The following is a 23,363-nucleotide window of genomic DNA, read 5'->3' as shown; positions in this document are numbered from 1 at the left end:
TTGATCACAGTGATGGAACATTTCTGTCATAGATATATCATAGTGGAGATCATATGAATATTCCTGAACTTTGAACACTGAATACTAATGTAGCTGCAATAAGCTGAAAATCCTGATATAATGGCCTAGCTGATTCATCCATCTAGCTTTTGTTTCTACCAACATTTCAGTGACTGTATTCAAATCATTTGGGGACTACAACCAATGAATATTTTTTTAATTTAATTAATCTGCCAGTTGTTGTTAAGATTAGTCCATCATTTTGTCAGTGAAATGTAATGTTGGAGCCAACCAATACTACTCAACAATGTGCTAAAGTTTTGCAGAGGTCACTTTGATAATGGTCGCCTGTGGGGAAAATGCTTTAGGGCTGCAGGGGCTTTAGTTCACTTTAGTTCACTTTTGTTCCTGCTTCAAAAACAAACACGTCTGATCTCTCTCTCTGGTCCAAAATCAAGCTGTTCCATTTGCGCTCCCCCCTGGAGGGCGTCTCTGGTGTTGACTTGATATGCAAAAAAATTAGATTTTTTTTTTCTTTTTTCTCTTTTCAAATTAAATTTAAATTTGCAACCACATTGTTGTATTTGTTTTGCATTTTCATTTGTGTTAGCACGTTCCTCATAATGGAAATGTTTGGGCCATTGTTGCATGTTTGTACTTGTCGGCCACTGTGGAAATGACCTAAATCACTATTACAGGATGAATCATAGCTCTGAAAGGAAATATCTCGGAAATATGTCTCACCTGTCAAATGCATTGTTTTGTATTTCATCTTGCTGCCACCTGCGTTTTGTCCCTTTCAGATTATTGCTAAATATATTTAAAACTCTGATGTATAATATACAGTCAGATTTAACCACTTTATCATCCATTAAGGAAATCCAACTCTGGTAAATGATGCATGAGTGGACTTTACTGAATAAAATTTAAGTGTTATTATTATTAACTCTTTTCTCCATTCCTACAGCAGCTTTTTTGCTGCTGCTTGAATGTATTTATACAGATATCTATTATGCATATGCACACATTAATATTTCCAGCTCCACTGGATTAAAATGGAGGCTGTGCCCTGCATTTACCCGTTGCTGTGGTGAATTGTGTCATTGGAGCTGATTGGATGAAGGCTTTTCTCAGTCACCATCCATGTGGTTAAGTCAGGGTGAGGAGTTTTGTTTCCCATCTCAGGATTAGTCCAGGGTCATATCCTCTACTTCTCTTATTTATTACTCTGCTTCCAGCGACAATGCCCCGCCCCTGGCATTCCCTCCGATAACCCACAGATTACCTCTGTGTCCTTTCACTCTCTTCCTCCTGTCTCCTTCCTCTGCAGTTTCCAGTTACAACCCCCCTCCATAAAAGACCTTCTGTCCCGCCTGTTGAGTCCACCTCTGACTATGAATCAGACATCTGAATTAGTCATTTTCACATTTATTCAGATGATTTGCTCTTGAGAAGGAGTTTTAGCCTCACAAATTATGTTTACTGAGGTGAACCACTGACACTTCTAAGGTGTGAACAACATGAGCATCATCAGTAGTGACTCAGTGAGTGGGTAATGTCCACCTCAGCTGATCTACTCCTGCTCGTAATTGAGATTTGAGCCTGGCTGGCACCTCCCTGTGGCCAGACATTAAAACTGCATGCTCTGCAGCTCATTTCCAGGAAATGATTTCAGTGGGCGGCAATGTAGGCTTGGCAATCAGAGGACAACGGTGGGAAAGAATGTCAGCAACAACAACGATTCTGCAGGGATCTGCTGCAGAACTGATGGGATGGGGAGGGAGGGAGGGGGTGGAAATTTTTAAAGCAAGAGTTGTCGTGACCGAATCCTGACTCTGAATTTAATGATGTGGATTTTTTTCCTTTTAATCAATAAGCTCTTGTTATTACTGTGCACAGCATCGATGCAGGTGGCTTTTGGGGCTTTTTGCTGGCTGTGATGTTGCCTTACCTGTATGATTGCTGCAGTGGATGGAAATTTCCACGTTACTATGTGGGTTCTGACAGTCATACGGATACCCAGCTGTGGGTGGCTCAGCAGTACTCTGCTTGTTTTAGGCCCAGAGACCTTTACAAAGGGAATCTACCTGACCCACTAAACCTGCCTGTGGCTTTTCTTTTTTTTAAATGGGTAGTTTCAGGAAGTGTGCATGCACGTGGGTTTTTTCAAATTTGAATACATGTCACATATCCAGAAGCAAAAACCCCGGTGTTAACCCTTTCCTATCCCTTTTTATGCCTACGCAACGGCGATAGTAGTGGCCAGAGGCATTTTGTTTTTCCAGGTTGTCCGTCCATACGTCCCATTCTCCTGAAAGCAATATCTCAAGAATGCTTTGAGGGAATTTCTTCAGATTTGGCACAAACATCCAGTTGGACTCAACAATGAACTGATCCGATTTTGATGGTCAAAGGTCACTGTCACTCTGACCTAGTCTGTCTCCTTTGAACATGATATCTCAAGATCACCTTGAGGGAATTTTTTTAAAATTTGGCACAAACATCTACTTGGACTCAATGATGAACTGATTAGAATTTGGTGGTCAGTAGCCAAAGGTCACCATGACCCCACAAAATATATTTTCCGCCATAACTCAAGAATTCATACGCTAATCATGACAAGATTTCTCATAAATGTCTGCTATTATATATCGTTCAAGTGATAAAGTGATGACATTCTATATCGAAAAGGTCAAAGGTCAACTTCACTCTGACATCATAATATTCTGCAAAAACATGGAACAGAAGACATTTGTCAGATACTGAATTGGTGACACTAATCTTGAAACTGTTCTCGTATAAATCATCTCTGCTGTCGAGGGGATTGTGTGTGAAGCATCCATGTTTTCACAGACAAGGATGTAAACTGTGTAAAGTGCAACTTGACTGGTGTTTTGGAGGTATACAACCACATGATGGTAATTCTAGTGTTCTGTTTTTTGTTTTTTGTTTTTTTTTGTTTGTTTGTTTTGTAGGAGCGCTTCGCCGAAATCTTCGGGCAGGACGCAGCGGCAGAGAGCAGGAGGTCTCAGGAGAGTTTCAAAAAGTGGCTGCTGGCGGGGATGACCCTGGTGACCGGAGTTGTGGTGGGCTCACTCATCGCCCAGAAACGCCTGTGAAGGGAGAACCGCGACAACCCTTCCTAACGCTCATGATCCTCTCCACCTGCCTCCGTCACTACCCTCAACCTACACACCACGAAAGTTAAAATGAAGGTCCCGTTTGTCTCGTCAGAACTGCTGATGATGTTTACTATTCCCCCTCCCCCTCACACATCCCACAGTGGACTAAGAATCCTCACATGTTGTTGAACTGAGAAAAAGACAGAAAAGAGGATGAGTTACTAGTATTCATGTGTTCACCTTATTCCACCTTGATGAAAAATGTGCGGTTATACAGAGACAGACATGTTATGCTTTCATTTACTGAAGCGATTGTTCCTGCTATTCCTTCCTCCACTGGTTATTACTTTATGTTTGTACACATTAGTTTTAACAAATTTTGTTTTCCCATGTTTGTCCTCAAAAGAGGCTAAAACTGACTCCAGTCCTCACAGTTAACCCAAACCTGTGTGATATTAAGAGTCAGTTTGTTGTGGGGCCTGGGCTGCTCTACACGTCTCTGTCTTGAAGCTTGTTTTGTTGCCCATCCTCACAGACGCCTCTACGATAGGTTTGTGTGTGCCATATGGAGAGTGAAAGCAGGGGAGGATGTAGCACCTGCCCCTGAACAACTTCTGTAGTTCCCATTTCCTGCCAGCCATCCTGATCACCTGCACATAACAGTATAACATCATAACTCATGACTTCACACACCGATTGTTTTGTCTCGCCCTGTTCTTCATGCTTATTGGTTTTGTATAAATGATGAATAAGAAGGAGTCAATCTGATTTTAGTTAACAAAACATGGGAGTCTTAAAGTTAAAACCTAATAGGAAACTATCTCCTCTGCTTGTTTGTGTTTGTTGGTGCATTTTGGTTTTTGGATTTGTGAACCATTAAAACCCCACTGCTCTCGCCGATCTGTGCTTCATGGTCATACTTGGCCTTGATTGGATCCTATTTGTGTTTAGTCAGCCTGCCGAGTGCCAGACCACTGTGTGTGGCAAGTTCTCAGAATCAGTGCAACTGCAGTTCATACGAGCAGGGCGCCATGGCTCACACCCTCCGTGTTTACTACACAGTAGCTGAGGAATGCAGCAAATACTGTAGCAAGACAAATAACAGATAGAGCGGCACTGCTCACAGCGACACTCAGACAACATGACAGACTCTTAAAGGGCAGATATTTGGGTGTAACGTTTTTATTTTGGTAACACTTTATTTTAACCCCCCTATTTAGCATTAATAAGCAGTATATAAACATTTAATAAATGGTTTATAAAACACTATAATAGTTTTTATTAATGCATTTGTCAACAATTATAACTTATTGTATGATGCATCCATAACTGGTGTGTAAACACTTAATGAATGATGGATAAGATAACAGTTGTATTAATCACACGTATGTAGATTTTGGGGGGTTGCAGGGGACAAGTCCCCATCTATACCCCCTATCCACCACCATATAAGAACATAAAGGTCACAGAGGACTTCTGTTGAAAATGAAAGACATATACACCATAAATTGATGCAGAAAGGGCAAAAACTGGTGCATTGAATTTACCAGAATGCAGTAAATGATGCTTTTTGTTTGTTTCCCTTTGACCTTGATTGATCATAATTAATGAACTATTATTACACATATAAACCACTCAGTATGATTTATTTATATTTATCAACTGTTTATACACTTGAACCGATCATTTACAGGCAGGTTTAATGAAGACACATTGAGCTTGAAATTTCATTCTTGACTTCACAAATAGTAAATTCTTTAGTTCCATGAACTTAAGGGTTTTAGTTGATTAATATAATAAGGAAATATGCCTTATTTCATGTTTATTTGAAATATAACAACTACAACACAGCTGATATTAATATGGATATTGGAAGTTTGTAAAATAAGATAATTATATTGGCTGATAGCTATAACAAACAAAATTTTGATTTGGATATGGATTTTTTATTTAATTCTTTCATGTGAACAAGATACATAGTGGGACATTTTACAGAGAAAATATCAGCTTGTCAGCGCTCTCTGGTGGACAAACTGAAATGGTGACAAACCTACTTTGGCATTTCTGTTGTGCAATTTGTTGTTACGTGTCAGCCGATACACACTGATAGAGCTATATCTGCGATAAGCTAATATCAGCCAATATATCGTCTTGGCCATTTAATTCACAAGAAATATTGTCATTCAGTCATTATCTGTTCATAGTCCAATTATAGATGCCAAGTTATAATGCTTGAAAAAATACATTAATAAACACTTGAAATATCCTTACATCAGTTTACAACATTACAGTGTGTTATAAACAATGTATTGTTTATAGAGCTGCGAACAATTAGCCAATTGATCAATAAGTCACCGGCAACAGTTTTGCTAACTGATTAATAATTATTAAGCAGAAATGACAAATACACTGGATTCAGCTCCTTGAATGTGAGGATTTGCTGCTTTTCTCTCATTTCATCTTATATTGTTGTAAATAAATATCTTTGGGTTTTGGTCTGATAAAACAAGACGTGAGGACTTCATCTCGGGCACTGGGACATTGTGACAGACATGTTTCACTATGTCTGTGGAGCCTGTAAAGTCCTGAAATTAATTGACATGACAGTAACCCCTTAGTCACAGCCATAGTTGTCTATACTGCTCAGTAGGGTTAAAATAAAGTGTTTGAGTGATTTCTGTGCTAATTTTGCAATAAAATCCAAATCATGTGCTGCTGTGCTCAGACAGGAGACTATATTTCCTCTGTGTGCTAATTCAATAACCATTCCTTAGTTTTGAACCATTAATCAAACTTTACATTTATCAATGACACAGTTATGCTTCATGTTATCACCACAGTGAACATCATAGCCTTTTGAAGATTTATGTAGCAAACTGGCGAGGCAGCTGTCTTCGTGGAGACAAAGCAGTTCTGCATCAGATGTTATTTGAGTTAACTTTGATTAGAAATGTGTCAAAATGTGTCTGTTTACCATCAGCAACTGTCAGTGGCTGTAGGACCGTAAAAGTACACAAAGTAGACACTGGAACCTTCACATCTCATCTCACACACATTCACTCCAAGTTATCCATGCATTGCTTTCACAGTGCACCCCCACCCAAACTTCTCCTCCTCCATCCTCCCCAGACGCCTCAAATCTGTCAAATCTCCATCCGTCTCTCCTCCTCTTCCCCTCTCCATCCAGCTCCACCTCTTCCCTTGCGATCCCCCAGGCTGTCACTGCACCTAGTCACGTGTGTCAGTCACAGCTGGCACACCTGCTGCTCCGCACATACACACCTCGGTACGCACACCCGAATGTAACGTACACACCTGCCACTCACATGGAGTCCATGAGAGATGGAGAGAAGGAGACCTCGTCTTTGTTTCGGAGCATCTTTCCATCTTTAATTTAAAGCTGAAATCGGAGGAGTGTTTGTCGCCTGGCGTTTCACGCACCAACAACTGGCAGCTCGATTAATTTACTGGGAAGGGAGGGAAGGTGGGGGGTATTCCTTCCTGTTCCCAGTATACCCCCCCCAGTGCTTTAATCTTGATCTTATTCCAAATACCATCTCCAGCGAGCAACAATATGTCCTTGGTTCTTTTCATGTGTTATAGCAGCTCAATAAAGCACAATACATGACAGGTCAGGTGTCACTTTCTCATCACAGAAGGGGTCAGCTCTAGATTCAGCCGTGTGCAGCCACAGAGCGTAAACATTAAAGAAGGGGACTGTAAAAAAAAAAAATCTGGATTCATACATGAAACATCCATCACTGTATTGTCAGTGCAAGTTGTGCCTCCATTTTCAAAGCAGGACTTGTCTCTTTTCACCAGTTGACTTTTGCTCCTTTTCATGCTCATACAGCACCATATACATCTGCAAACAATTAAAGTACACACACAGATTTCTCTTTCTAAACTGATTATCCTTGAAACAAATATTTCAGCCAATAAAAACAAACCTACATTGACTATTGATGAGTATCATCCTCTAAATGCTTGTGTCCTGAGCATCTTATTAGCCAAGGTCTGCTCTCATACATTCCAGTACAGTATATATATATTTTTCTAGTGTATGCCCCACCAAGAAGCTGCTCGCAGGCTTTTATCTGCCGTCCTGGCCCTCACTGAAACAAGTCCCCTTCCTACACATATGTGAGTGTGTGTGTGTGTGTGTGTGTGTGTGTGTGTGTGAGAGAGAGAGAGTGTACATGTATGTATGAACCACACAATTGGGCAAAAAAGTTGTGGTCCCCTCAAGGGAGGAAAATGAGTATGTGTGTGTGCATGAATTTCTGAGTGGCAAAAATGTTCTTGAAGGAGGCACAAATGAAGGAAGTGTGACAGCATTGGCACGACCCTATATATATATATATATATGCTAGTTATTTAAACGGATTAGAATAGTGCATTAGCGTAGTAACATATTTAAGAAAATCGGAACTGATGGCTTTTAAACATTATTTATATTTGGTGTAAAAAGCATAATTGTGCCCCTTCAAATGGCCTTAAACTCCATCTTTGCATTGATGTGCATTGTCATTTGCTGTGTTTTTTTGTTTTTCATTTTTTAGGATTATTGGACTGCCACTAAATGCAAACTAACTAAAAGGATATTTTCAAAAAGTAAGGTCTCTGGTGCATTCTTGCTGGCCATAAAGAATACACAAAATTGAAAGATTGCAACCATGTCCAATGGTCTGTTTGTATGTCTTAGAATGCTGTTGTAAAATCTTAAATTGCATTGAACCTAATAAAGCCCATGTTGGAAGATGTGTTGAGTCTGCCGTGTCTTTTCCAAAGTCTTGAATAGTGGGTGGGTGTGTTAAAGCATTCATGCATGAAGAGATGCTCATTAGGACATGCTGTTAAATATTCAAGGTATTTCCAGAGGAAGAAATCAGACTGAAGAAAGTCGTTTTTATGCCCATGTGCTTGCTCAATGATGTGAAGGAAATGGGAATTGTGCCTGTAAAAAAAGGTTTACTATTACAACTAATTTGAAGAGAGACTCTCTCTGAACAGTAATCATTTCACACATTTAGTTAGATTAGTTACAAGTTCCAAGAGTATGTTCTAAACCCTGATTCAGTGTTTCTTAAACTTTTTACATGAAGTACCATGTCATAAAATTTTAGGCTCTCCAAGTTCCAAAACTATGACCGACACTAAAATACAGTAGTTTAGGCCTACCCTATTAAGCTACAGACAGTACAGGTAGGAAGCAGATTTATTCCTAATCAAAGATAATTTATCATCGTTAGCAACACTGTATAAAGGATAAACACTATTGCAAGTGAATTCTTCCACACAACTTATCAGGTGCTGTGGAAGCTTAACTGACGCTGCTTCAGTAGCCACTATAGCACTTGGGCTCAAATGATTGTCGTCCACTTCCATTTCAACAGGGCGTCTGGAAATATCCCCCTCCTGATGTGCACTTTTCCTCCTAATAGTGCCGTTTGGGGCCACAAATGCAATGATGTTAAATCAGTCATTTTACTTCCATTTACTATCTCGCCATCTCAGTTAAGCTCGTAAATAATAATAAATGTATGCGTGTGCTACATTCATGAACGTGACAACGCAGCAGGCTGATATCGAAACAAAAATATTACAGAAAAGGGAAAACTTATTTTAAATTACATTTCAAGGATCTCATTTATTTTATTTGATATGTTGTAGTATTTTTGAATTATATAGACTTAAAGTTACTTTTATTACTTTTAATATGTATATTTCAGAGATTCCTGTGTACCAGTAAAGGGAGCTTGTGTACCACCCAGTGTTGTGTGTAACGCGTTACAAAGTATGGCTGGGTAAGTGTTGTTTAATGTAACGTTAACCTCGCTAGTCAGACCTCAGACATGGACAACATACATGAGTCTATTACACAAACACAGTCTCACAGTTACACACGTAATAACAGAACAGAAAATGATTTATTCATGAATATGACACTATTTGTTCAAAGATAGTGTCTGTGAATATTAATATTTTCCTCATTCAGTGATGCAGCAGGTCTGGCTAATAGGCTGTTAGTAGTAGTAATCTGTCATGTAACAAATTCATGTAGCCTAGTTAACACAAATTAACTCTCACTCTTTAATCTTTATTTTATCACCAAAGTGGTAAATACCAGTGGGAAACTCGGATTTTTTCACATTTAGGAAATGAGATGGGGTTCTACCCAAAGTCAAGCACCATAAAAGTAACGTAAAAGTAACGAGTAACGTAAAAAAGTTACTTTTCACAGAGGGTAACTAAGTAAAGTAAGGGATTACTTTTTTTTAAGAAGCAACGAGTAACGAGAAAACACTACTTTTCAAAAGTAACTTCCCCAACACTGCATATGGAGCAGATGGCAATGATATTAATGAGACAATAGTAGAGCGAATGTGTGTATGTGTGTGAGTGTGAGAGCGAGACGACGAGAGATAGTGAAAGAGACAAAGGGAGGGGGTGGTGTGAGGAGGGTCAGCTTTAGGTGAGGAGAGATCAGAGGGACACAGTCTGGCTTGAGGGTCTACGGCAGAGTGAAATCAAGTTCCATTATATTGGAGAGAAGGTAGACATCTCTACAGCCGATACCTCCAACACTTGGCGACTCACAACAAAACAATTTGGGCAGATAAACAGCACTACAGGTAAGAGGAAAAATATGTTTTTTTGATTTTGAGATGAACTGTCCTCTTCATTGCTATATATACAAACAAATTTATATTAGGGCTGCAATGATTAATCGATTAATTGCTTGTTGATTGACAGATAATTAAATTGGCAACTAGCCTGATTTCTGATTAACTGTGTCAGTCATTTCTCACACAAAAATGACAAACATTCTCTGGTTCCAGCTTTTCAACTGTGAGCATTTGATGCATTTCTTTGTCATATATGCACAGGTGTAGATTTCTGTAGGGATGCAGGGAACACATCTCCCTCAGTATTAAGAACATGTGCATTTGTCCCACCCAATGAAAACATTAAGTAGCTGAGGACTTTTATTTTGGTGAAATTAAAGACATTTCCACAACAAATTGACACTGAAAAGGCAAAAAGTGGTGGATAAATAATTCACCAGAATGCAGGAAATAAGTTGTTTGATGCTCAAACTTTAATCGGGGAGGACCTCAAAGCCCCAGCTGACACAAAACCTATACCCTTGCATATATAATATTGAAGTGAACGTCCTTGGGGTTTGAAATGCTGGTCAAATAAAACAAGAAATCTGAATATATCTTCTTGCGATGGGGAGAACTATGACAGGCATTTCTTTAAAACTATATTCAGGGATGAATGATAATATCAGCAAAGGCATAACACCTTTAAAATGAAATATCAGCCTGAAATAAACATTTGAGCCAATATCACAGGGCAATAAGATGGCCCTTTAATTCTGCAACTGTAGGTAGTTGAAGTAGGTCAAATTTGGCCTGGTTTTGGCTAATGTCTAAGGGAGAGCGTCATCCAAGCCTGTGAAAGTAGGATGAATTTTTTTGCAGTTTGTTTGAAAATGTAAACATAAAATATATCTGGCAAGCTTAACATGTAACCTAAATTGAAGTATTTCTCTTTTCTTTTTTTTGCCCAAAGAATGTGTACATTCTGAAAAGCATTATGTTTTATGTCTACGTCTGCCACCAGTGGGCCATCACAATAATATGTTAATTCCACTACAGGAGAGACTTGATGTTCTCTGCAATTAGATGGAAAAACACATGTGCATATATTAGTGTCATCCAAAATGAGTACTGGCATGTCGTACATCGGCAAGAATCCAATATTGTGCATCCCTAACTATTTTCTGACAGTTCAGATAAAACATTTAATCAAGAAAATAATCTTTATAGATTAATTGAATATGAACAGAACTGTGAGTTGCAGCCCTGGCTCCTATGTTAAAAAGAGACAGGCAGAAAATTACAAACAGCATATGTATATTACTGAGGAGTCACATGCAATATGTGTCCGTCAACACAATGCTCCCGCCTGCCTTCTGACACTGTCGCAAACAGTGTTGGGGAAGTTACTTTTGAAAAGTAGTGTTTTCTCGTTACTCGTTGCTTCTTAAAAAAAGTAATCCCTTACTTTACTTAGTTACCCTCTGTGAAAAGTAACTTTTTTACATTACTCGTTACTTTTACGTTACTTTTATGGTGCTTGACTTTGGGTAGAACCCCATCTCATTTCCTAAATGTGAAAAAATCCGAGTTTCCCACTGGTATTTACCACTTTGGTGATAAAATAAAGATTAAAGAGTGAGAGTTAATTTGTGTTAACTAGGCTACATGAATTTGTTACATGACAGATTACTACTACTAATAGCCTATTAGCCAGACCTGCTGCATCACTGAATGAGGAAAATATTAATATTCACAGACACTATCTTTGAACAAATAGTGTCATATTCATGAATAAATCATTTTCTGTTCTGTTATTACGTGTGTAACTGTGAGACTGTGTTTGTGTAATAGACTCATACTTTGCAGTAAGCTACAGACATGCACGAATAAATTAATTCATTTTCTCTTCTGGTATGGTATGGTAGGTACTTTATTAACCCCTCGGGGGGAAATTTTTTATGTCACAGCAGCAATTTAAAATACACAAAATAGGAACTGCTGAAACAGGCTGCCGTTCACACAGTGCCAGGAAGGTAGGCAGGTTATGATTGTTCTGTTTCTGTTAACACAATGCTGCATATTGATGTTTTGGGGGTCGTTCTGATTTCCTTTGAGGTTCCGGGGTCGTATGTTGCCCATGTCTGAGGTCTGACTAGCGAGGTTAACGTTACATTAAACAACACTTACCCAGCCATACCAGTGCAGTTCGCTGTCAGTATATAGTTGGTCGACTTGTTCAGAATCGCCCAGGTCTTGTACATTAGTTAACGTTACTGTTTTGTGTCCTTGTCGCTGGCTTGGCAGTACTTCGGTCCGTAGAGCACAAAAACCATCAGATAAATCCCGGTATTCAATATCTTGGACATTACCGCAAAGTACAAAATTATACACATCAAGGGATTCATATGCCTTGAGTTTTTCATGCGTATAAACGCTGGGTTTCTCCACAAGATAGAAAAAAATGTCCGGCCACTGTAGCTTAGGCCATTTCGTGACCCACTGACCCGACATTGCATTACAACGCGTGTGTATCTTCCATATTCCTCATACGATTCTTGATTTTGGCGCTCCTGTCTGTACTGTTGACATGGCAACTGTCACAGTTCCTGCCTAGTGCGCAGCTGAGGCAGACAGGCAGTGTCACCGTCAAATCTGTCCCCGGGAAAGTAACGTTGTGCCCAACTGACAAAGTAACTACGCCCCGTTACCATATTTTCAGTAGTAACGTGTTACACTACTTTTTACCCAATAAAAGTAGTTACGTTACTGTAACGCGTTACACACAACACTGGTCAAGGCACTTTCTGCTGACCTCTGTTCCTTATGTGCACTGTATATGATCATTCCTGTGCTATTTTACTCTTTCACAGGTTCCGGATTCCCTCAGAGACCAACAGGTGCCTGTCTAAGTGACTTTAGGAAAGTAATCAAATTTCAGGCTAAAACAATGGCGTTTAGGTTGTTTTTACTGCTGTCAAGCTTCAGAACAGGTCAAATTTGACCCAAACAGTATGGAAGGGTTAAGTTACTTTCTACCACTTGTGACATGTAAAGACTTGTCATGAAACTGATGGTCAGATTCTCAGTTTTGATGACTGTTGGTGCTCTGCTTTGCATTTGAAACAAGCAAATTAGCAGTTGAGCAGGAGCCTACTCCAGATAATAAAATGAGTTGGACAGAGGCATAAGCAAAACTTTATTATCATTATTAGGTTTCAACAGGACGGACACAGATATCACCATAACAGAAGAAGTATTTGGAGAAGAGGCCTCTGACTGAGAGCCAGAGGTGGCACAGAGTAAAAAATGACCCCAGAGAAGCTGACAGATGGATACGCTCCATCTGTCTAGTGGTTTTGACATTCAGAATGCAACATTCAAATTGAGACTGACTTCAACAGCTGCTTCACAGTGTGAAGCAAAACTCTGAGGTGACAGGTCCGGACGTTGTGCCACCTCAGCCACAGTCCAGCCATGTCTTTACTTCCACTGGCCCTTCTCGTAGTCCCACTTGGCTGAGAAGCCCTCGATGGGGTTGACCCTCATGTCCAACATCCTCTGCAACTGTTTGGCCTGCCACTCTTCATCAAAGGTCCTGGGTCGTTCAGGGTAGACTAAAGCAAAGAAGGAATCAACACATGTATAGCGCATTAATGGACTCTGTAGTGCAGTCGATGAATTAAAAAACATGCATGCATGAAGCTACAGACAAAAATATTCAAGCAGGTGATGTTTTATTCCAGTAATAGACTTTTCTCACAGCGGACATTTTGACCATTCAAACACTAACTCATAAAACCTGACATCCATTTACAGGTCTCTGGTTTTGTACATTCTGGCTAGCTGGTTTGGCTTACTGGGATACTTCAAAGGAACAGAGCCATCATTAATGTTGTTAGTTACAGCTGTGCTTTTTCTGCCATGATGAGTGAAAAAGATCTGTGTAACAGCAAGTGTGTGATGTTGAGGCAGAAAAGGTTTCCTGTCTCCTGGCAGATTTACCATAGACTCTTTGCCACCAGATGACCAGGCCAGTGAAGCCTAGAAAGAGGAAGATACCCCCCACGACTGTCTTCCACTCGTCTGATCCCTGCTTCATCTCTGGGTAGGTCTGACAGAATGCGATGCGATACACTGCAGGGGGAGGGGTAGGAGAGGAAGTGAAGGACAGGAGAGGTGTGTGAGATAGAGGTCAAGAAGAGAAAATAGAGAAGAATATCAATAATAAAATATCTTGTCCCGTAATGTGTCACTACAGTAAGATTCCTTGATATGAACAACTACCTAAAATTTCCACTAAATGTCTTGAGTAAAACCAGATAAAGTTTGATTAATTTTGGATGCCCCTTGGCCTGGTGGCTGACATATAGCTGCAATTTCCCTGGTTCAACTTTGTTGCATGCCATGCTCTCTGTTTTTCCAAATTTCCTATCTGAACCTCAACAAAATCTGTAAAACAGGGCGTACTTCAAGTCCACATCAAGAGGTCACATGATCAAACCCCAGGTAGGGAGATCAACACAAGCATACTTGGAAAGGAAACGCTGGAGCCTGAGTTTGGTGTCAGTTCTGTTGAAGTCAATATGGCGGGCATGGCAAATCACACTATAACTAATCATGGCTTTGTTGTTTCACCTTTGACTGAAAAATCTTTCCACCAGATTAAAAAGCACACATTACGTGATGCATTACGTGTTTTTTCCTTGTTCCTTGTTCCTTGTTCCTTGGTCTCCAACCAGTTCATGGCTCTGCCCATCAGCTGCGTCTCAAGCCCCTGTTGGGTCCAAGATAGCTAACCTAGCTGCTGTTAGCAGGTAGTACTGTAGGTTATGTATTAGATTATCAATAACTAACCAACCTTCAAACGGAGGGCTGGTGTTAGATAATGTTTTCTATTATTGCAGGAGATGGCGCTAATTTCCAAATATTATAAATCTGGATGTTTATCAGTTACTTATTTGTTACTTTGTCAGTGAACTAAATTAGCATTTACACTTTGTTAAGCTAACTTTAACCAGCAGTCAACCTACATTCATTTGGAGATAACACCGTCACTGTCAGTAAGAAATAATCCTTGTGAAGGCGTCAAAGACACAGATAGGAAGCTGCTGTGTCAGTGAGTGACAGTATATGTTACAGCCTCCCAAGATTAATTGTTGTTATGACTTACGTGTGTGCTAGCTAATAGTATAGGCTAACGTTAAATAACTAACATTAGTATGAATGGGGTAAATGGCAAGGCATTGGTGTCTACAGTCAAGTCGTAGTTTGCTGGATTTTTACCAAACCCTTGACTCCAGCCAGAATTATAGCCAGATCAGAAACTGATCTGATCCGATCAATACACATTATGATGCAGCAAACAGGGGCTTTAACTGAGTTATGCAGCTAATAGACAGAGCCATGATCTGTTTGAAGACTTGAAGCTCTGTTCTCCTTGAATAACAAGGAAAACAAACGTGCAGATTTAGATAAAAAAAAAAAACATAAGTCAACATCACGTAATGTGTGTGTGTGGGTTTTTTTTTAATCTGGTGGAAGGATTTTTCAGTCAAAGGTGAAACAACAAAGACATGATGGGTTAAAGTGTGATTTGCCGTGCCTGCACCGTTGACTTCAATAGAACTGACACCAAACTCAGGCTCCAATGCAAAATTTGATCACTGTTACTGAAGTCATGTCTTTTCCTTCTTTTATAGTTTCCTTGCCTAAAACCAGGACATGAGTTAGCATATCTGCACTTCCAGTTGCCTTGTCTTGAAGTGAATGGGTTTTTAGTTAGATGATTGAAATAAGGTTAAAACAAGCTTAAGAGACTTTCATGTTTTGTTGTATGACATAAAATATGTCAGTATACCCACTTGTAAATTTTGAAGCTTATTTTGTGATTACAGAACGTCAACACAGCAAACATGGCTTTACTGTTTTTGTTCCGTGTAAGTTAGTTTTTTGTGTTATATTTACTTAGTGTGTTTTTGCTATTTATTATTATGTTTGATTAGCTTAACTATCTTTTTTTCTCATTATTTTGTTTTTTCTTGTTCATATAGTTTTCTATCTTAAGTTGAGGGGAGGTCCGTTGTATAAGCTTATAGCTTCTTGACCTCTCCTGTCACATCCTTATTTTTTTTCTATTATTTATCTGGATTCTATGTTGTTTTTTACTATGTGTGCAAATAAAAAGGTAAAAGATAGCCATGCTGTAGGGGTGACGCTTAAGTCATACTAAGTGGTGTAGTTCGTTTATAGCCTAGCGTTAGCTTTATACTTCTGCTGACTGCATTTATGCTTTAAAAACCATAAACTGGTGTTCATTTGTAAAAAAAAAAATACCTTGCCGAACAACGCGTCTAAGTATCATAAACGTTTGTTTACCAAAGAGCTTATTTTCTGCAATAATCCCATATGCAATGGAAAAATCCCATAATTTTTTGATGGCGAAATTAAGTAAAGGTACACAAGTATTATCGGTGCGATGTATTTTTAGTATCAAAAGTAAAAGTAGGCCTACTCACTAGACAAGCAAATGGCCCTTCACAATTTTATAATTAGATAGAACTGATTATTGTAACTGCTTTAACTGACTGCATAACAAATAATTGTGAACTCAACTGAAGTGTAGGAGTAGAAGTATAGTATATGAGTCCCTTTTGCTTTTTAAAGATTTGTGGTCTATGAATATTGATTGTACATATTGATTTCAGATGTGTTTTTAAACTGGTTGTGATGTGTGTTTTTGACTGTACTGTGTGCCACCTCAGCAGCTCGACAGGGTCATTCTGCGAGTAGAGAAGAACCTACAGGCAATCTTCTCCTCTTTGGACAGCTGTCCCCAAGGTCCCATCTCCTTCTTCTTCAGGCTCTGGTCAGCAGAAGTCAGGACATCTTTGAAGGGTTTGTCAGGCAGGGGGGTGTCCAGACGGTCAACATACATTGGCTGAGACATGTCTACGGACGGTGCCACCTCTGGATGGACAGAGACACGAAGTGCCACTCAGGAACCAACAATGTACAATCAAGGGGAGATTTTAAAACCCTGGTTTAGAAAATGGTAATGTGTCCTACATTTGATCAAACACAATAGCCCAAAGGACCATCTGGATACATGGATACCTAGTAATGATGGTACAGCAGCACCATCTGCTGGTGTAAGACCACCTTAGACTAAGGCCCTGCTCTTTTACATCAAGACTTCTGAATGATGGGGAAAAGTTACATGGCATGAAAACTCTACACACATCTATAAACTATAGAGGCACCAGTTTTGTTAATAGCTGCTATCAAAATAAAGTATGCAGTGGTGGAGGAAGTATTCAGATCATTTACTTCCTTACTAAAAGTACTGATATCACACTGTAAGAATACAAGTAAAAGTCCTGCATTGAAAATGTTACTTAGGTAAAAGTATGTTGTATAATCAGGAAAATGAAAGTAGGGTGAAGTCAAGCTAACATGGAACACTTTCTGGTTGATTACCAAGAAAACCACCTCAAATTCTGAAGACTATATTAAGTGGTACTTTTAGAATTTGTTATGCATTTATGTTATATTTCTGTGAAGAAAATATGCTGCCAAGCCAAATACTTTAGAAACTTTTAAGTACCCCACCAAGTCAAGTAAAATGGGACAGTCATGTTTGTTTGTTTACTAAATGGCTAAATGCATTATCTGTTCAGTCATTAATTCATTAATGCAACTCAAGTATTCATTATAAAAGGATCATCCAACTTTTTTTTGCCTTGCTTTCCCTGCTCTTTTCCTTTTGCTGCATGTGCCCATGTGCCATATTGTCTACAATGGACGTGTGTGTGTGTGTGTGTGTGTGTGTGTGTGTGTGTGTGTGTGTGTGAGTGAGTGACACAATTAGTGCTAATTTTGGACGACTGTGGCTGACATGGACTCACTCAGTGACAAAAACACAGTAGCATATTTTCTCCATCATAATAATAATTGCCAGTTACTTTGATTATTATTATTCAGCTGTACTTCTTTAAACTGTTGGAGTGGAATTTTTGACACATTTAAGCTCTTTGTATGTTTTCTATTTAATCCACAAAGTAGGCTAGCCACTAGCTAAAGCTGTCAAATTGTGAAAAGAAAAATATTTCCTTCTAAAAATGTTGTGGAGTAGAAGAAAAGACTCAAGGTACATGTTGGCTACCTTATATTGGTATTTAAGTACATGTAGACTATTTTCAACTACTGAAAGTATGTGGGAATAAAAAGATACAAACGTCCATGGCAATATGGCCGCCATTTCTGCACTGGTCCCTGAATCTGATGGGTCATAGAATTTGGTATAACACCTGTACACACGCCAGCTCGTGAACTTTGATCATATGAGACGTTTAAAAAACATCCTGACCACTCGTTCTTTCACACCTTATCCAGAAAAGACTGACTTTCTTACTTGATAAGTTTATACTGTTACATTCTAGACTAGAGGCAGTAGGCTACATTAAAAGGCGGATGTCATTAAGCACACTATGTCATCACAGGTGTCATGTTACCGTGACCGTGGCTCGCGCTCGCCATCCTCGCGCTGTTTGTTGTCAGGGCCACTGTCGCGCGTCGGGCCATGAGACTGCCCAGGCGCCCTGCAGTCAGGTGGAACATCTGAAAACAGGTCAGTAAAAGAAAATGACAAATTCATTTCTTTACTCCAACAACAACACGGCATAACTTTAAAATTTCGACCGTTAACAGTCTTATAAAGTACTGTAAACTACTACAGCCAATTATCATCTGGGTTTAAACACGCGAGGTAGGTCACCGTCAGTAATAAATAGGCTACACTGTGGAATGTGCTCATTTCAATCATCTGAGGTGAATGGAAGAAAACTAGAGGGGTGACATACTTTTTAGATCAGCGTCACTAATTAGGTTGTAAAGATTTCCAAGAGACAGTCATATGAACCTTCCTGTAAAATATTTTTGAAATGTGTTTATAGATATTTTTTGTCAAAAAACATTTTTAATGTGTTTAGACTAATTAGGTTATTAAATGTAGCTGCTGTAGTTGTTGCAGGTGACACTAATGCTGCCTTCAGGTGCTGTTTGAAATAAATTTAAAAGTAATATTGTAGCTTCTACATTCATCCATGATATGAACCCAGCGTTGTAAATTGTATTTAGGGATTCTGTTTTAAGGGCAAAATCCTCATTATTCCAAATGAAGGTAGAAGTGTTTTAATTTTTCTGTTATTGATTTGGCATGTGTTTTCATCTGAAGCATTGATCCTATATAGACCATATTGTTTAAAGTATCTTTGACTGTTTTCAGTGTAACTGTTTTGTTTACATGTACAACAACTTACTATGGACAGTGCATGCCAAATCCACCTACAGTATTATTTTGTTCCAAAGTAAATTGTAATGTAAGCAGGATAGAAGCACTGAAATGCACAACAAGCTGTATTTATCACTCTCAGAAGAGCACTTAAAGGTGGCAGTAACCACAACCAACAGTTCATTAAGGCAACAAAAATGACTACAAGTTATTTTTGAACCATTGTGCACACACAAATATGCACACACTCTATTTACATATAACAGTTCTTCTCTAAATATCTGTTGCCCATTATGTTTTATGGTGCAGTCGTCTGAACATTTAATTGGCCATTGATTCTCTTTTGAAAGCAAACAGTGGACACACTCATCCATCTGTGTGTTGTTATTCCCAACAGTGAATGAGAAGATCGCATTAAGTGCTTTGTAAAGGTGGCCTGGATGAATGCCAGATCTCCTGTTTGTCACTTGTCTAGCCACCTCATTAGCTTTTACTGTTAAATACATTGCAGTGTAACACATAATGAAAATCAGACACTAAAATGGAATTCAAGTGAAGTTTGTGACCTTTGATAACTTAGATATGATCTGTGAAAGTGTAAAAGTTCTTTCAACTAATATCATGTATGCAGTTCCACCATTGATGCCAATTAAAAGGGGATGGCTCTAGGTCACAATGATAGTTACCAGGTGTTTTTTTTTTTTTTTTACAGAGATGCAGACAGCCAATCTCTCTGATTACTGGCATTACAGTAAAATCAAGCACATCAAGACATGAAAGCAAAATTATCTCAGGTGAAAGAAGGTTACTAGATGATTTTATAAACAGACCATATTATGGCATACAATGGCGCATTCCCCCTGCATTGATTTTGGAGTGTTGTTCACAGTTTGTGATTTAGGTTTGTAAGTAATGAATACAGGAGCTGAACCAGATTTTATTTTTTTATTTTATTTTTATTTTATATACTTTATTAATCCCCCTGTGGGGAAATTCAATTTTTTCACTCTTGCTGTCAATTACACACTGGTCAGAAAGACACACACATGCACAAACAGGACCTATACATGCACAAAGTGGAGAGATGTCAGAGTGAGGGGACTGCCTTGGTCAGGCGCCCCGAGCGGTTGGGGGGTTCGGTGCCTTACTCAAGGGCACCTCGGCAGTGCCCAGGAGGTGAACTGGCACCTCTCCAGCCACCAGTCCATGCTCCATATTTGGTCCAGACAGGGACTCGAACAACCAACCCATGTCCCTATGGACTGAGCTACTGCTGCCCCAGGGGGGTTCAGGGGCATGTTCCACTTGGGAGATTTTTTTTTTTTCATTTAGAGCCGCTATATAACCTTTTTTTAAGCTATTTGTGACAACAGGATGGCTAAAATCATGCCCTGAAATCATTTTGCTGTAGGTGCCAAGGAAAAAAACCATCCTGTAGAACTTTCATCCTTAAAGGCGCTATATATAAGAATGTGGCCAAAACAGTTACTGCACTCAAATTCAAAATACTGCCGCGAGTCGTGTCCACCTGCTTCAAAACAAAAGGACCCAGTGTTTCAAACCAGTAAAAATACTGAATGAAGCAGTTTCATGTTTAAAAAATCACTGTTTTTCCGATGCTTTTGTCGCAGAGGGGCTGCTAACTACGGTGGCCTGTGTAAAAACGTGAATGGCCCTATCTAGAGCCATTGTTTGATTTGTCTGTTCTGGGCTACTTTAGCTGAAGGACCCACAATCCCGTCATTATAAAGACAATGGCCCAAAAGAAATTCCCTGACAAGTCATAGCTCTTGAGATCGGCTCTTCAGTTGAGCAATCAAATTGAATTACACATGATTTTAAGCTAATGCACAGGTGGATGAAGTACAGATGTTTCAGTAAAAGTAGTAATAACTTTACGTGGTCATCTGTAGACAAGCTGCAGCGCGGCACATCCAGTGTGTGCTAGGGGTGGCACTTGACACTCGCCACATGAGCACCGCATTGGCGCCAGTGTGTTTTCAGCATAAGATGACAAAAACACAACAATTCTTATTTTCAGGTGACTATACATTTAAAACACATACTTACTGTATCATATTCCGTTTCTGCCAATATATAGCTCCCTAAATCCTACACACTGGAATTTTAAATTACATAACAGGCAGGGAAGGAATTTAGCCTCAACAGCATTTCTAATCTTGAAACCCTTTTTTTGTTATACGATGCTCAGTAGAGTTCACAGAATAGATGTTTAGCTGACAAATCTGATACATTTGAATCCATCCCATAATAATCTGATTTCAACTCAATGACCCCCAACAATGCCAAGTCAATGTGGTCTTCAATACACTGTATTGAATATTAGTCCAACAGATGATTGTTTACTCAGTTATATTAGATTTCTTTAGGGAATTTCATTGTAAGATAAACAACATGGGCATATATTATTAACTGAATGACACAATGTTGACACAAAAGTTATTTTTAAAAAAAAAACTAAAATACTGGGTGCTTTTAGTGAAACATTTGGGGCTGGAGTCCCAGAAGCAACACCCCCAGAATTAATAATGTTTAAATTATGCTTAATTATGGTGTTTCTCTAATATTGCTTGTTTGTTTCTGCCTTTCACCTGTCTTTCTGTGCCTTATCACACACACACACACGCACACGCATATGCACACAGCAAATGAAAATGGCGGAAGTTGGCATTTAGTCAATTTAAGAGTCCGAGCTGACCTTCTGAGAGGGGCAGAGGTAAACAGAATCATTTAACCTGTTTTAATAACACACACTGAAATAAAAATAGGTGACTTACTGAAAGCCATATAGTCTTTGATTAAAAGACTTTAAATCCTTTTTTTTAAAAAAATTACATAATAGAAGTTAATGGAAGGAGTAATGTTTACTCTTATAAAGAAGGAAAAGGTTTTTTTCCCTGCAGGATCAAAAAATGGCATGAAATTGTATGTAGCAATCAGTTGAAGTTCTCATTTTGGTATAAATATAGCGCCATCAGGTTTGACACACTTCACTGTATCTCGAAAGCAGTTTTTAGCTTCCTGTACTAACGCAGCTGGTGCACAATTATGCAGTTCTACAGATCTCTCAGTCCGATCTGTGTCATTGTTTGCTGTCTTGTCTGCACGTCCGCCACTCTCCCTAGCTGCATGGGGTAAGGGGAGGGTGGGAGTCTATCCCTCCGTCATCCCCTTCAAATAACCCTTGCCAGACCCCAATTTAGTCTGTTTACTTGATTCGGCAAAGACAGATACTCACGGTAGTTGTAAGAGAGTGAAACTGCAGAATTAGAAGACGCAACAGCAAAAGACCAAATCTTGAGAGAAAAGGGCTGTTAATGCCGTCTTTCCCGTTTCGTCTCTGCTCTTATCGCCACACAACACTAAGCAGGAACCAACTGGTGGGCGGGTGAGAGAGGCTGGATGGAAGAGAGAAAGAGAGAGGGAGGGAGTTTAGAAAGGAGAGAGACCAAACCAGTACAAGTAAACAAGCTGGCAGAGTGTGTGTTAGGACTGGCAGAGCGAGAAAGAGAAGGTAGTTTGAGTTTGGCCACAAATCACAAAGAAGGAACAGCTCTTATTTCCCTCTCATTCACACTTCTCTTGCTCTCTTTACAGCTCCGTAGCAGACAGAGCAGAGACTATGGGGTTGCTTTAGGTGAGGTTATATCAGGACACAGTGGGAACCATATTTTACAGTGGGCGTGAAAAGGGAGAGTGTGCGCATGTGTGTGATGAGACGGAGGTATGTGAAGAGAGAGTAAGAGAGTAAGAGAGTAAGAGAAAGGCAGACACAACGAGAGATTAGTTGCAACCTTTTACCCCAACTAATCACTCCGCAAGTGCAGGTTGGCACTTAGCCACCATTATCCCATAGTTGTTTGGCGGTGAGCCCATGGGCTGACTGCAAGTAGCTGGTATGTGGTGCACAAGGCAGCCAGCAGTCACCAGCCAAAAAGTAGAGACAGGAGGAAAAGGGGAGGAGAGTCTTGGGTCGAGTAAGGACAGACTTGTTCATTGAAACCTAACCCACTGTTTGGCTGTGTGAGCTTCCCAATACACTATGACCCAAAAGCTTAGGTAGTATTAAAATTTACACTTAACCCACATAGTAGTAGTACATTTTCTAGTAGTAGTAGTCCTTTTTTCTAGTCTCTGACATGCTTAAACTTCATGCCTGGGTAAAGCAAAATTAAATGTGTTTTGAGTTTGTAACACCACAGAAAAATGTGATATTAACCACCAAGCCAAATTTGAACAATTAAAATAAATCACCAAGTATATGAAATTAGGTTTCAAAGTCATGAAAAAAATAATCAGTATTTTCTGCTCTGAGACACT

At 39.3% G+C, this 23,363-nt stretch overlaps 2 protein-coding genes across 2 annotated transcripts in view; one reads left to right on the top strand and one right to left on the bottom strand.

Annotated features, from left to right (window-relative positions):
* Positions 1 to 4,022, top strand: part of bcl2l1 (BCL2 like 1) — a 36,908-nt gene extending 32,886 nt beyond the window's left edge. The window contains exon 3 of the mRNA XM_049582491.1: positions 2,976 to 4,022. Within this exon, the coding sequence (XP_049438448.1) occupies positions 2,976 to 3,119 (144 nt within the window). The 3' untranslated portion in view covers positions 3,120 to 4,022. The remainder of the gene's footprint in view (positions 1 to 2,975) is intronic.
* Positions 4,023 to 12,916: 8,894 nt separating this feature from the next.
* Positions 12,917 to 22,441, bottom strand: LOC125891258 (cytochrome c oxidase subunit 4 isoform 2, mitochondrial). The gene is made up of 5 exons (XM_049580355.1): positions 22,282 to 22,441; positions 18,244 to 18,349; positions 16,535 to 16,699; positions 13,736 to 13,867; positions 12,917 to 13,347 (listed from the first exon to the last, which is right to left on the bottom strand). The coding sequence occupies exons 2-5, from the start codon at positions 18,347 to 18,349 to the stop codon at positions 13,214 to 13,216; spliced, it is 537 nt and encodes a 178-aa protein (XP_049436312.1). The 5' UTR covers positions 22,282 to 22,441; the 3' UTR covers positions 12,917 to 13,213.
* Between the last annotated feature and the right edge of the window lie 922 nt (positions 22,442 to 23,363).

The sequence above is a fragment of the Epinephelus fuscoguttatus genome, linkage group LG7 (assembly GCF_011397635.1).
Source record: "Epinephelus fuscoguttatus linkage group LG7, E.fuscoguttatus.final_Chr_v1".
NCBI lineage: Eukaryota > Metazoa > Chordata > Actinopteri > Perciformes > Serranidae > Epinephelus > Epinephelus fuscoguttatus.
Note: the sequence above shows the minus strand (reverse complement) of the source record. Positions and strands in the feature narration are given on the sequence as shown.